At 38.7% G+C, this 14,709-nt stretch overlaps 1 protein-coding gene across 12 annotated transcripts in view; it reads left to right on the forward strand.

Moving 5' to 3' along the window:
• The window catches only part of GIGYF2 (GRB10 interacting GYF protein 2), a 147,958-nt gene that overhangs the window by 42,004 nt on the left and 91,245 nt on the right, over positions 1-14,709 (forward strand). For 11 of the 12 annotated variants that reach the window (XR_003518989.1, XR_003518987.2, XR_003518988.1 and 8 more), the window contains one exon: positions 14,351-14,462. The exons of the other annotated variant lie outside the window; for it this stretch is intronic. Coding sequence is in view for 8 of the 11 variants with exons in the window: in XM_027588411.2 (XP_027444212.1) it covers positions 14,351-14,462 (112 nt within the window). In the remaining 3 variants the exon portion in view is untranslated. The remainder of the gene's footprint in view (positions 1-14,350; positions 14,463-14,709) is intronic. 12 annotated transcript variants of the gene reach the window in all.

Below are 14,709 nucleotides of genomic sequence, written 5' to 3' on the forward strand. Positions count from 1 at the left end.
CATACACTACATCTTCTTTATCCATCCATCTATTGATGGACGTCTGGGCTCTTTCCATACTTTGTCTGTTGTGGACTTTGCTGCTATAAACATTGGGGTGCAGGTGCCCCTTCGGATCACTACATTTGTATCTTTGAAGTAAATACCCAGTAGTGCAATTGCTGGGTCATAGGGTAGCTCTATTTTTAACTTCTTGTGGAACCTCCATACTGTTTTCCAGAGTGGCTGCACCAGCTTGCATTCCCACCAACAGTGTAGGAGGGTTCCCCTTTCTCCGCATCCTCGCCAACATCTGTCGTTTTCTTGACTTGTTAATTTTAGCCATTCTGACTGGTGTGAGGTGGTATCTCATAGAGGTTTTGATTTGGATTTCCCTGGTGCCGAGTGATGTTGAGCACTTTTTCATGTGTCTGTTGGCCATTTGGATGTCGTCTTTGCAGAAATGTCTGTTCATGTCCTCTGCCCATTTCTTGACTGGATTATTTGTTCTTTGGGTGTTGATTGCCAAGTTCTTTACAGATTTTGGATACTAGCCCTTTATCTGATATGTCATTTGCAGATATCTTGTCCCATCCTGTCGGTTGTCTTTTGGTTTTGTCGACTGTTTCCTTTGCTCTGCAAAAGCTTTTTGTCTTGACGAAGTCCCAATAGTTCATTTTTGCGTTTGTTTCCCTTGCCTTTGGAGACCTGTCTAGCAAGAATTTGCTGTGGTCGAGGTCGAAGAGGTTGCTGCCTGTGTTCTCTAGGATTTTGATGGATTCCTGTCTCACATTTAGGTCTTTTATCCATTTTGAGTCTACTTTTGTGTATGGTGTAGGGAGGTGGTCCAGTTTCATTCTTCTGCGTGAGGCTGTCCAATTGTCTCAACACCATTTGTTGAAGAGACCGCCTTTTTTCTATTGGATATGCTTTTCCTGCTTTGTCGAAGATTAGTTTACCATAGATTTGAGGGTCCATTTCTTCTGTTCCATTGATCTATGTGTCTGTTTTTGTGCCAGTACCGTACTGTCTTGATGCTTACAGCTTTTTTTAAAAATAATTTTTTATTGTTATGTTAATCACCATACATTACATCATTAGTTTTTGATGTAGTGTTCTGTGATTCATTGTTTGTGCATAACACCCAGTGCTCCACGCAGAATGTGCCCTCTTTAATACCCATCACCAGGCTAACCCATCCCCCCACCCCACAGCTTTGTAGTAGAGATTGAAGTCCAAAATTGTGATGCTACCAGTTTTGGTTTTCTTTTTCAATATTCCTTTTGCTATTCTGGGTCTTTTCTCATCCATACATAATTTTAGGATTATTTGTTCCAGTTCTGTGAAAAAAGTTGGTGGTATTTTAATATGGTTTGCATTGAATGTGTAGATTACTCTAAGTAGCATAGACATTTTCACAATATTTGTTCTTCCGATCCGTGAGCATGGAACGTTTTTCCATTTGTTTGTGTCTTCCTCAGTTTCTTTCATGAGTATTCTATAGTTTTCTGAGTACAGATCCTTTACCTCTTTGGTTAGGTTTACGCCTAGGTATCTTAACGGTTTTCAGTGCAGTTGTAAATGGGGTCGACTCCTTAATTTCTCTTTCTTCTGTCTTGTTGTATAGAAATGCTACTGATTTCTGCACATTGATTTTATATCCTGCCACTTTGCTGAATTCCTGTACGAGTTCTAACAATTTTGGGGTGGAGTTTTCGAGTTTTCCACATAAGAGTTTCATGTCATCTGTGAAGACTGAGAGTTTGACGACTTCTTTGCCGATTCAGATGCTTTTTATTTCTTTTTGTTGTTTTGATTGCTGAGGCTAGGACTTCTATACTATTTTTTTTTTAAAGATTTTATTTATTTGGCAGAGAGAGAGAGACAGCTAGAGAGGGAACACAAGCAGGGGGAGTGGGAGAGGGAGAAGCAGGCTTCCCGCAGAGCAGGGAGCCCGATGTGGGGCCTGATCCCAGGACCGTGAGATCATGACCTTAGCTGAAGGCAGACGCTTAACGACTGAGCCACCCAGGCGCCCCACTTCTATATTATGTTGAACAGCAGTGGCGATAGTGGACATCCTTGCCATGTTCCTTACCTTAGAGGAAAAGCTCTCAGTTTTTCCCCATTGAGAATGATACTTGCTGTGGGCTTTTCATATATGGCTTTTATGATATGAGTTATGTTCCCTCTTTCCCTGCACTGTTTTCATCCAGAAAGGATGCTGTATTTTGTCAAATGCTTTTTCTGCCTTTATTGAGATGATCATATGGTTCTTGTCCTTCCTTTTAGTAATGTAGTTTATCACATTGATTTGCGGATATTGAACTACCCTTGCAGCCCAGGAATAAATCCCACTTGGTCGTGCTTACCAATGCGTTCTGCCACTAAGGGAAAAAATACAGATCTTCAGCTCAAAATATGCTTAAAAATGTGCTCTTCCGTCACCAATTTTTGTTAATCATATTGTGAGAAAGTTAGATTTTCAGCTGGAAGGTAGATTTTGTGTTGTTTTTATTTATGGTGTGCTCTTTCCAAAGATAAATAGGAGTTTCTGATTTCAAGGAACTTATGGTCATTGTAGTAAGATGGAAAAATAAGAACTTTGTTGGAATGTTGGAATGCCACTTTATTGATTCATTTAAAGATTTATTTATTTATTTTAAAGAGAGAGAGAGAGTGTATGTGCATGAGAGTGGGGAGGGGTAGAAGGAGAGGGAGAGAATCCCAAGCAGACTCTGTGCTGAGCATGGAGCCTGGTGTGGGGCTTGATCCTATGACCGTGAGATCATGACCTGAGCTGTAACCAAGAGTCCAATGCTCAACCAACTGAGCCACCAGGTGCCCGTGGAATGCCATTTTAAATGAAGAATCATCATTGCTTGTTCTTGTTTTTTAAAACGAGGCATAATTCGTGTCATAAAATTCACTCTTTTAAAGTATACCGTTTGGTGGGTTGTATAACCGTGAGTTGTATAACCGTCACAGCTGTCTAATTCTAGAACATTTCGTCATTACTTTTTGTGAAAACCTTCTTGCCATATTTTGCATGAGGAAATCACTCTATTGCTTATTAGAATATCTCTATTACAACTGTGTTAAGTTCTAAGAAAGTTGTGATATTAATCTCTTGTGATTTTCATCGCCATAGTGTCATAAACAGTTTTTGTTTTGTTTATGATTTCTTCTGAACCAGGCTAGTTCTGTCTTTATTCATGAAACTCAGTATCATCTAGGATCATCAGCAGATACTTTCATTGCCAGAGGTATTTATTGGTATAAAAAGCATACAAGAAAGAAAGGGTACTGCCTCCAGTGATGGCTGAAAAGTTCCTTTTCATAATTTGCCAATTTCCTTTTCAAATAGATTTGACGTATGGCAATATTTTGGTTTAAATTTTCTTAAAAATATTTTTACTATGAAGTCTTTCAAATAGGTATAGAGAATGTTATTACCAATCCCAGTATATTTATCATTGAGATATATAAATCTTAAAATTACTACGTATTTATGGGTTTTTTTGTTTGAAGAAATAAGATTTCTCATATTGTGGGTGTACCCTTCCCTTCTTTCCTTCCCAGAGATTACTTTGAATTATATTATTTTTCTCATTTGTGTTTAATATTTTCATTACATGTTTGTGTATCCATATGCCCTAAAAGTTTCATTTTATAGGGTTATCAATTTTTTAAAAGATTTTATTTTATCATTGTTATTTTTTAAAGATTTCATTTTTTTGAGTAATCTCTACGTCCAGTGTGGGACTCGAACCTACAACCCTGGGATCGAGTCACATGCTCTAATGGCTGAGCTAGCCACGTGCCCCTAAAGATTTTATTTTATTTATTTTTTAAAGATTTTATTTATTTGACAGACATAGCGAGAGAGGGAACACAAGCAGGGGGAGTGGGAGGGGAGAAGCAGGTTTCCTGCCGAGCAGGGAGCCTGATGTGGGGCTCGATCCCAGGACCCCAGGATTATGACCTGAGCCGAAGGCAGACGCCCAATGGCTGAGCCACCCAGGTGCCCCTAAAGATTTTATTTGTAACTCTACACCCAACGTGAGGCTTGAATCTACAACCCTGAGATGGAGAGTCACTTGCTGAGCCATACAAGTGCCCTTATAGGGTTATGAATTTTATATTGAAGATGACATAACTGTAGTTTTTATTCTGCAGCTTGCTTTTTTCTTTCAATACATGATTTTTATTTTATTTTTATTTTATTTTTTTTAAAGATTTATTTATTTGTCAGAGAGAATGAGAGAGCATGTGCGTGCACACGCAGGGGGAGCGGCAGGCCAAGGGAGAAGCAGGTTCCCTGCTGAGCAAGGAGCCCGATGTAGGACTCAATCCTAGGACCCTGGGATCATGACCTGAGCTGAAGGCAGAAGCTCAACCAAGTTAGCCACCCAGGCATCCCTCAATAGTGGTTTTTAGATTTATTATGTTGATACACATAGCTTTAGTTTGTTCATTCCTGCTGTATAGTAGTCCATATGTGAGAAAATCTACAGATTTTCCAGTCTCCTCTGGTTATATATTTAGGTTGTTTTGAAATTTTGCTGTTGCAAATTATGCTGCAGTAACCATTCTTAAACCTTTGTTTTAAAATTGGAATTGTTGGATTTCGTTCTTTGTATTTTTTTTTTTAAAGATTTTATTTATTTTAGAGAGAGAATGTGCAAGTGTGGGGAGGGATAGAAGGAGAGAGAGAGAATTTTGAGCAGACCCCATACTGAGCCTGATATGGGGCTTGATCCCAGGATGCTGAGATCACAACCTGAGCTGAAACCAAGAGACAGTGGCTCAACCAACTGAGCTACCCAGGCACCTGGTTCTTTGTGTTTTTTCAAAGGCACAGATATGGGTAATGTAATGTGGGTATTGCTACATTTGTTTCTATAGTGACTTAAGCCATTTTGCACTCTTACCAGCCACGTATGAGAGGTCTTATTTTTATGCAACCCTCCAGCTCTTGGTTTTTACAGTTTGGCCAAAACAGTGGTGGTGATAGTTTTTTTTTTTTTATTTCACTAGTCACTAGCAGCTTGAGCACCTTTTCATATCCTTATTGCCATTATGGTTTTTGATTTCCTTATGTCCTTTGTCCATTGTTTTATTGGATTGTTTGACTTTCATGTTGATTTTACAATTTCTCTATATTTTCCTTAACATCAATAAAATCTTACTATTATTTTTAATGAAAGGTACTCAGGGGCACCTGGGTAACACAGTTGTTTAACTGGCTGACTCTTGATTTTGGTTCAGGTTGTCATGATCTCACGGTCCTGGGATCAAGCTCTGCATTGGGCTCCACACTCAGTGTGGAGTCTGCTTGAGATTCTCTCTCCCTCTCCCTCTGCCCCTCCCACTTATGCTCTCTCTCTCTCAAATAAATTTTTTTAAAGACTATTTATCTGACAGAGAGATCACAAACAGGCAGAGCAGCAGGCAGAAGCACGCTCCCCACTGAGCAGAGAGCTGAACATGGGGCTTGATCCCAAGTTCCTGGGATTATGACCTGAGCGGAAGGCAGATGCTTAACCACCTGAGCCACCCAGGTGAACCTCAAATAAATAAATCTTTAAAATAAATAAAAGTACTTGTATTTATTGTAGGAAATACGGAAAGGTGTATAGGAGAGAATCTCACCCATAAACTCACCATGTAGAGATAATTACTTGTTAACGTTTAGTATGTTTTATTGCAGTCTGTTTCCTTTGTGTATCTCTAGTTGTGAAAATAGAGTAATACAAACTGAATCCAATAGCGTATTAAAAGGATTATACACCATGACCAACTGGGATTTATCCCCAGAATGCAAGGGTGGTGCAACATAAGAAAGTCATTGTAATAAACCACTAAATAGAATGAAGAAAAAACCACTTTAGCATCTCAGTTGACACAGAAAAAGTATTTGACAAAATTTGTCACCTTTCTTGATGAAACTCTCAGTGAACTGAGACCTCATGGACCTCAGTGAACTGAGAACTCAGGGACCTTCATCAATATGATTAAGGGCATTTATGAAAAACCCACAGCTAAGACTATTCTCAGTTGTGGAAGACTGAAAGCTTTTCCCCCTAAATTGGGAACAAGACAAGGTTACCTGCTTTTACTACTGATAATCCAATGTTGTGTTCGAAGTTCTAGCCAGAGCAGTTAGGCGAGAAAAAGACATAAAAGGCATCCAAATAGGAAGAGAAGTAAAATTATGTGTATTTTCAGGTGACATGATCCTACATGTAGAAAATCCTAAACATAAAATCCCACACACAAAAAATAATTAGCACTGGTAGATGAATTCAGCACAGTTGTAGGATACAGCATCAACACCCCAAAATCAATTGTATTTCTATATGCTAGCAATAACAATCTTCAAAGGGAATCAAGAAAACAGTTTCATTTACAATAGCATCAAAAATAATAAATTACATAGTAATAAATTTAACCTAGGAGATGTAAGACTTTTACATAAAAACTACAGAGTACTTTTGAAAGAAATTAAAGAAGATCTAAATAACTGAGAAGCCATCAGTGTTCATGCAGCCTTGGAAGACTTAACATGGCTAATCAATCTGTTGGTGCAGTCCCCATTGAAACTCCAGTGGTTTTTGGGGTAGAAATTGACAAGCTGGTCCTAAAATTCATACGGAATTGCAAGGCACCCCAAATAGTCAAAACAGTTATGAAAAAGAACAAAGCTGGAAAACTCATACTTCTTGATTGCAGAACTACATACAAAGCTACAGTGATCAAAACTGCAGTATATAAAACAATGAGTCATGGAACACTAAAAAAAAATTAAAAACCAAAACAACAACAAAAAACCTGCAGTATATAAAAAAGAAGCAAACAAAAACCAAAAAAACTGCAGCATAAGGATAGACATTATAGGTCAGTGGAATAGAAGTCCAGAAATAAAGCAGATTGTTCCATACACTAAATTGCTTTCAAGAAGTTTTGTATGAGGATATCTCTTGTTTCACTGATGGCATAACTGTAACATTTTACTATTAACTTTCACCATGTTCAGCATTTTTATTTTTCAGATTTACTTATTGTTTGAATAAGAAATAAATTAGGTGATTTGAAAATAGAAATTCACAGAACAGTATGTAATAGGAAATTGTTTTCCCATCCATTCCCTCAGCCACCAGCGTCCCTTTCCTAAAGGCAGCAAGTGTTAGAAGTTTATCATATATTTTTCCAAGAAATATTAAATATATCTTCCCCCTTTTAAACAGGTGATGGTGTACATTAAGCTTCGTTCTGCACTTCCAACATTGAATAATTTTACTGAAAAAATTCTCTGCAAATTTGGCAAAATGTTCTTCTATTGTTTTTTTTTTTTTTTTTTAAGATTTTATTTATTTATTTGACAGAGAGAGACACAGCGAGAGAGGGAACACAAGCAGGGGGAGTGGGAGAGGGAGAAGCAAGCCTCCTGCCGAGCAGGGAGCCCGATGCGGGGCTCGATCCCAGGACCCTGAGATCATGACCTGAGCTGAAGGCAGACACTTAACGACTGAACTACTGAGCCACCCAGGCGCCCCTCTTCTGTTGTTGTAGTTTGCATTTCTTTTCCCAGTGTAGTGAAAAGTTTTCAGAATGTTTGCATTTATATTTAATTTTTGTTCTTTGTTGATTTTTCTTTGGTTAGTAGTCTTTTTCTAGTTTATGTTTGGATTTATGTGAGCTAACCCTAATCCTAGCCTGTTTTCTAAATTTTTATTTTATTTTTATTTATTTTTATTAACATAAAATGTATTATTTGTGTCAGGGGTACAGGTCTGTGATTCATGACTCTTACACAATTCACAGCGCTCACTCTAGCACATACCCTCCCCAGTGTCTATCACCCAGCCACCCCATCCCTCCCACCCCCCTCCCCTCCAGCAACCCTCAGTTTGTTTCCTGAGATTAAGAGTCTCTTATTGTTTGTCTCCCTCCCTGGTTTCGTCTTGTTTCATTTTTCCCTTCTTTCCACTATGATCCTCTGTCTTATTTCTCAAATTCCTCATATCCATGAGATCATATGATAATTGTCTTTCTCTGATTGATTTATTTTGCTTAGCATAATATCCTCTAGTTCCATCCAGGTCGTTGCAGATGGCAAGATTTCATTTTTTTTGATGGCTGCATAATATTCCATTGAATGTATATATACACCACATCTTTATCCATTCATCTGTTGATGGACATATAGGCTCTTCCCATAGTTTGACTATTGTGGACATTGCTGCTATAAACATTGGGGTGCAGGTGCCCCTTCGGATCACTACATTTGTATCTTTGAAGTAAATACCCAGTAGTGCAATTGCTGGGTCATAGGGTAGCTCTATTTTTAACTTCTTGTGGAACCTCCATACTGTTTTCCAGAGTGGCTGCACCAGCTTGCATTCCCACCAACAGTGTAGGAGGGTTCCCCTTTCTCCGCATCCTCGCCAACATCTGTCGTTTTCTTGACTTGTTAATTTTAGCCATTCTGACTGGTGTGAGGTGGTATCTCATAGAGGTTTTGATTTGGATTTCCCTGGTGCCGAGTGATGTTGAGCACTTTTTCATGTGTCTGTTGGCCATTTGGATGTCGTCTTTGCAGAAATGTCTGTTCATGTCCTCTGCCCATTTCTTGACTGGATTATTTGTTCTTTGGGTGTTGATTGCCAAGTTCTTTACAGATTTTGGATACTAGCCCTTTATCTGATATGTCATTTGCAGATATCTTGTCCCATCCTGTCGGTTGTCTTTTGGTTTTGTCGACTGTTTCCTTTGCTCTGCAAAAGCTTTTTGTCTTGACGAAGTCCCAATAGTTCATTTTTGCGTTTGTTTCCCTTGCCTTTGGAGACCTGTCTAGCAAGAATTTGCTGTGGTCGAGGTCGAAGAGTTTGCTGCCTGTGTTCTCTAGGATTTTGATGGATTCCTGTCTCACATTTAGGTCTTTTATCCATTTTGAGTCTGCTTTTGTGTATGGTGTAGGGAGGTGGTCCAGTTTCATTCTTCTGCGTGTGGCTGTGCAATTGTCTCAACACCATTTGTTGAAGAGACCGCCTTTTTTCTACTGGATATGCTTTTCCTGCTTTGTCGAAGATTAGTTTACCATAGATTTTTTTTTTTTTTTTTTTAAAGATTTTATTTATTCATTCATGAGAGACAGAGAGAGAGAGAGAGAGAGAGGCAGAGGGAGAAGCAGGCTCCCAAGGAGCAGGGAGCCTGATGCGGGACTCGATCCCAGGACCCTGGGATCATGACCCGAGCCGAAGGCAGACGCTTAACCATCTGAGCCACCCAGGCGCCCAGTTTACCATAGATTTGAGGGTCCATTTCTGGGTTCTCTCTTCTGTTCCATTGATCTATGTGTCTGTTTTTGTGCCAGTACCGTACTGTCTTGATGCTTATAGCTTTGTAGTAGAGATTGAAGTCCGAAATTATGATGCCACCAGCTTTGCTTTTCTTTTTCACATTCCTCTGGCTATTCGGGGTCTTTTCTGGTTCCATACATAATTTTAGGATTGTTTGTTCCATTTCTTTGAAAAAAGTTGATGGTATTTTGATAGGGATTGCATTAAATGTGTAGATTGTTCTAGGTAGAATAGACATTTTCACAGTATTTATTCTTCCAATCCATGAGCATGGAACATTTTTCCATTTGTGTCTTCCTCAGTTTCTTTCATGAGTATTCTATAGTTTTCTGAGTACAGGTTCTTTGGCTCTTTGGTTAGATTTATTCCTAGGTATCTTATGGTTTTCGGTGCAATTGTAAATGGGATCGACTCCTTAATTTCTCTTTCTTCTGTCTTGTTGTATAGAAAGGCTACTGATTTCTGCACATTGATTTTCTATCCTGCCACTTTACTGAATTCCTGTATGGGTTCTCACAGTTTTAGGGTGGAGTGTTTTGGGTTTTCCACATAAAGTATCATATCATCTGCAAATAATGAGAGTTTTACTTCTTTGCTGATTCAGATGCCTTTTGTTCCTTTTTGTTGTCTGATTGCTGAGGCTAGGACTTCTCGTACTATGTTGAACAACGGTTGTGATAGTGGACATCCTGCCATGTTTCTGACCATTGCCTTGGTTTACCGGTTTTAATCTTTTGTGATTATCTTGTGATTTTTAAGATATTTATATACATTTTTAATAATTTCTTTTAATTTTTCTTTTAATTATTTCCTAGGTTTCTTAGAGATTAAATGGGCCAGAAAAGCTTTTTAATGTGTAGGGAGGAGGACTTGCTTCTAGTTACCAAAACATGATAGACATTTTAATCAACAGAATGAGTAATTGATTCATCCAGTAACATCCTGTAACACCTCTAAGAAATTAGTAAGTGCCAAATAAATTTTTTGAAAAAGCAAAGATTATTCATTAATAAGTGCTGTTGGGAACCTTTGGTTAACAATTTGGAAAAGAGTCAGGTTTGGACTATACCTACACAACGAAAGTAGTTGTGGAATGACTAAGGGGGTAAATCTTCATTCTGCTTTTATAATGGAAAGATTTGTTTTAAGGTGTTAATAAGATCTGGATAGATACTATGATTGTGGTAGTTACAGGAGATCATCAGGGTCTATTTTTGGACTCATTTAAAATGTATCATTTTGAATTTCCTGACACTTTTTTGGTATCTTTTTTTTTTTTTAAAGATTTTATTTATTTATTCATGAAAAACAGAGAGAGAGAGAGAGAGAGAGGCAGAGTGAGAAGCAGGCTCCCAAGGAGCAGGGAGCCTGATGCGGGACTTGATCCCAGGACCCTGGGATCATGACCTGAGCCGAAGGCAGACGCTTAACCATCTGAGCCACCCAGGCACCCTTTTTTCTTTTTTTTTTTTTTTTTTAAGATTTTGGTATCTTTTGTTTATAAAATATGCTGGAATAGGGTCACCTGGGTGGTTTAGTTGGTTAAACCTCAGACTCTGTGATGTTGGGTCAGGTTATGATCTCATGGGAGGTGAGATTGGCTCCGTGCTCAGCAGGAAGTCCTCCTGAGATTCTCTCCCTCTCCTTCTGCCCCTCCCCCCACTTGCACGCATGTACCTGCTCTTTCTCTCAAATAAATGTTAAAAAAAACATGCTAAAGTAGAGCAGTGCTTAAAGCTGGCAAAAGATTAATGAACATTTTGATGTTTGTCCTTTGGATGACCAGGCAACCCCTTTAGGGATTGTTTAGATATTTGAAGACTAGAATTTTGCATATTTTTCACCCCATGACCCTCATCGGGGCGGTGAATATTTCTACTAACTTAAAATAGCTTCTTGTTGCATATATTAAATTTCCTGAAGGGATATTTTATCTTTGAAATGCAAGCTAATTTTGTCCTCTTTGTATATATATATATGTGTGCTTGCATGTGTGTATAAAATAGAGCTAGGAAAAAAATACATTGTTTTTAAAAAAGTTTATTTAGGTAATCTCTACACCCACCGTGAGGCTTGAACTCAACAACCCTGAGATCAAGAGTCGTTTGCTCTTCTGACTGAACTAGCCAGCTGCCCTGGAAAAAAGTTTTCTTAAAACAAAGTTGATGCTTAAACATCCAGTCACTGTTTTGGTTTGGCATTTCCCTTGAACATATTTCTCAGTTTGAGAGCCATGACTCTTTACGTAGCTGCTACCTAATTTAGATTGTTGTGTTTTATTTATTTGACATCAAAGAAAATTACTGTATGTAATTTTTGAATAGGTAGTACATGTATATATATAAAAAATTCAAAAAGCACATAGAGTGAAAAGCAATTGTGTGAATCACCCTAATTCTGCCTACCTACTGTTCCTCAGGAGTAGCCAGTTTCCATTTTCTTGTGTTTTCTCTCAGGAGTAGTTAGTAAGTGTGCAACTACTTACATATTTATTCCTAAAAACACACATAGACATAAATGGCAGCATGCTGTGCATAACGTTCTACACTTCACTCTTTTCACCTAAACATCTATTGAGATGATAGCAAATACTTGTTTAGCTTTTAATGTGTCAGACACTGTTGTAAGCACTTGTCATGTCATGTGTTAAGTGCTGGCAGCGACCCATGAAGTAGATGTAAATATTGTTCCTATCCACTTTATCTGGATGAGGAAAATTAGCACAGAGAAGTGGAATAAAGGAACAAAAATTCAGTTTCAGGCAATCTGGCCTTTCTGTGCTCCTTACTACAGCTGTGCTTTATATCTTTATACATTTGGTTGACCATACGAAATTGCAGTTTTTGTGGATCAGAATTGGTTGAATATAAGCGAGTTCATATGGTTCAACCTAATAAATAGAGTTGCCTCATTTTTTTAAACAGCTCTGTAGAATTCCACATGTAGATGGCCATGTGCCTTTTTTTTTTTTTTTTTTAAGTCAGGTCTCTGCCCAATGTGGGGCTTGAACTCATGACCCCAAGACCAGGAGAAGCATGCTCTACGGACTGACCAGCCAAGCGCCCCATGATTTTTAAATGAGCTACCATTGGTTTATACTCAGGTGGTTCCCAATTTTGATTTTACAAACAGTTCTGCAGTTTAAGATCTTTCTGCTTTTGTGATTTTTCACATTTGTTAAAGGAGAATTGTGTCAAAGGGTGTAGACATTTAAATATACTTTGAGAAATTGTGTTCCAGAGGTGATAGAAGTTTGCACTTTCAACTGCATTGTGTGAGGGTATAGGAAAGCATATGCAAGTTTCCCTGCACCCTATTGATCGGTACATTTGAGTTTTATACATGTTCAGTAATGTATTCAACTGCATGGGATCCTGGCATACATAATGCATTTAGCCCTGAGCTCTGTTTTTCCAGTGTTAGAATATATGAATCTAGATTTTGGGACTTCATACTCTTACTTATGAACCTGAGATCATGATCTGAGCTGAAATCAAGAATTGGACGCTTAACCAACTGAGCCACCCAGTTGCCCCTCCATCCAACTCTTTTTTTTTTTTTTAAATATTTTATTTATTTATTTCACAGAAAGAGACACAGCGAGAGAGAGAGCACAAGCAGGGGGAGTGGGAAAGGGAGAAGCAGGCCTCCCGTTGAGCAGAGAGCCCGACACGGGGCTCGATCCCAAGGACCCTGGGATCATGACCTGAGCCGAAGGCAGACACTTAACGACTGAGCCACCCAGGCGCCCCCCTCCATCCAACTCTTAAGCCTCACTTCTTGCCCCTCTGCCAGAAGGGCCGTTAGCTACAGCCATGCAGAAGTTGCATTTTCTTCATTATACCACAGCTCTTCATTTTTGCACAAATGTCTGTTAGGTTCTGAGGATACAGAAAGTATTCAAGTAAGCATATATTCCAACATTCTCTGAGTTTAAAATGCTATTGAAGATTTCTCCTTCAAATAGCCAGGATTTTTATATTTATTTATTTTTTTAAAGATTATTTATTTGAGAGAGAGACAGAGATAGCAACAGAGATCAAGAGCGAGTAGGGAGGAGAGGGAGAAGCAGGCTCCCCGCTGAGCAGGGAGCCCAACGTGTGGCTTTATCCCAGGACCCTGGGATCATGATCTGAGCCGAAGGCAGATGCTTAACTGACTGAGCCACCCAGGCACCCCTGGATTTTTACATTTTATGGATCATTTTCAGGATTTTAAAAATTGCTTCTTTCTTTACCTTTTCCTAAGACCTCTGTATTTCGGTTTATCCACAAATGTCAACTAAACATTTTTCACTCCCAGGCTTCCTATGTTCTTGTGTCTTCCTCTTCATGTTTGAAGGTTTCCCACTCCTATTGTACTGTATTTGACTCTATGCAGATTGGCTGTGGGTGCAGGTTCAGGCTTACGACTGAGAGATTGGGGTTTTTATTTTTTTCAAGCATTCCTTTCTCCTCCCCATTAAGGTGGTTGATTCTTATTTGGCCCTTCCTTATTTATGATTCTTGTCATTCTGTTAAATACTACTTGGAGTTGCTAATTCACACTAGTGATCAGACTGAGGCAAAATGATTCTTTTCCTCCTTATCATGCTACACTTGATTCATACTTTTTGTGACCATCTCGTTTCCACCTTTCACTAGTTAAAGAATCCTTTCAAACTGGATTTCTTTTACCAAGTTTTCTCTATTACAACACATATTTACCCCATTTGCTTTTGGATCCATACAGTGTTTAGAGGATTATTTAATATTTCCTCACAGAACCTAGTATAATATAACGCATTGGTGGTCAGTGTTGATCAGAAATGTTAATTTGAGATTTACAGGTAAAATCAGGTTTTGGATCATCTTAGGATGTGGTGTAGTTATGGTTTCCCATTGCTTGTAGTGATGAGATGCATTTTATAGTTGAAACGGGAGATGGGGAAGAGCACCATACAGTTTTATCTGTTTCATCCACTTTTTTTTCCTTTTTTCTTTCTTTCTTCTTTTTTGTTTTGGCAGAGAAACTTTTCCATGTCTGTAAATAGTGCCGCTGTCCTGCGATTGACAGGACGAGGAGGAGGAGGAACAGTGGTGGGGGCTCCTAGAGGTCGAAGTTCTTCAAGAGGGCGAGGTGAGCTTTCGTGTGGAAAACGTAATAATGGAGGGAGAGAGAAGTCACTTTGAACATATTTTAATACTTGATTTTTAAAAAACTGCTCTTTGACATTAACTGTATACTAAGTGTCCTGAACATTTGTTTGCTGAACCATCTCTCAGTGTATCTGCTCCATACCCGCTGATTTGGAGCTGAGGAGGGAATTCTTGAGTGTGAGGATTCTGGATGGCCTAGTTAACTTTGGCAAAACCTCATCCATATT

The sequence above is a fragment of the Zalophus californianus genome, chromosome 3, assembly GCF_009762305.2.
Source record: "Zalophus californianus isolate mZalCal1 chromosome 3, mZalCal1.pri.v2, whole genome shotgun sequence".
Classification (NCBI taxonomy): domain Eukaryota; kingdom Metazoa; phylum Chordata; class Mammalia; order Carnivora; family Otariidae; genus Zalophus; species Zalophus californianus.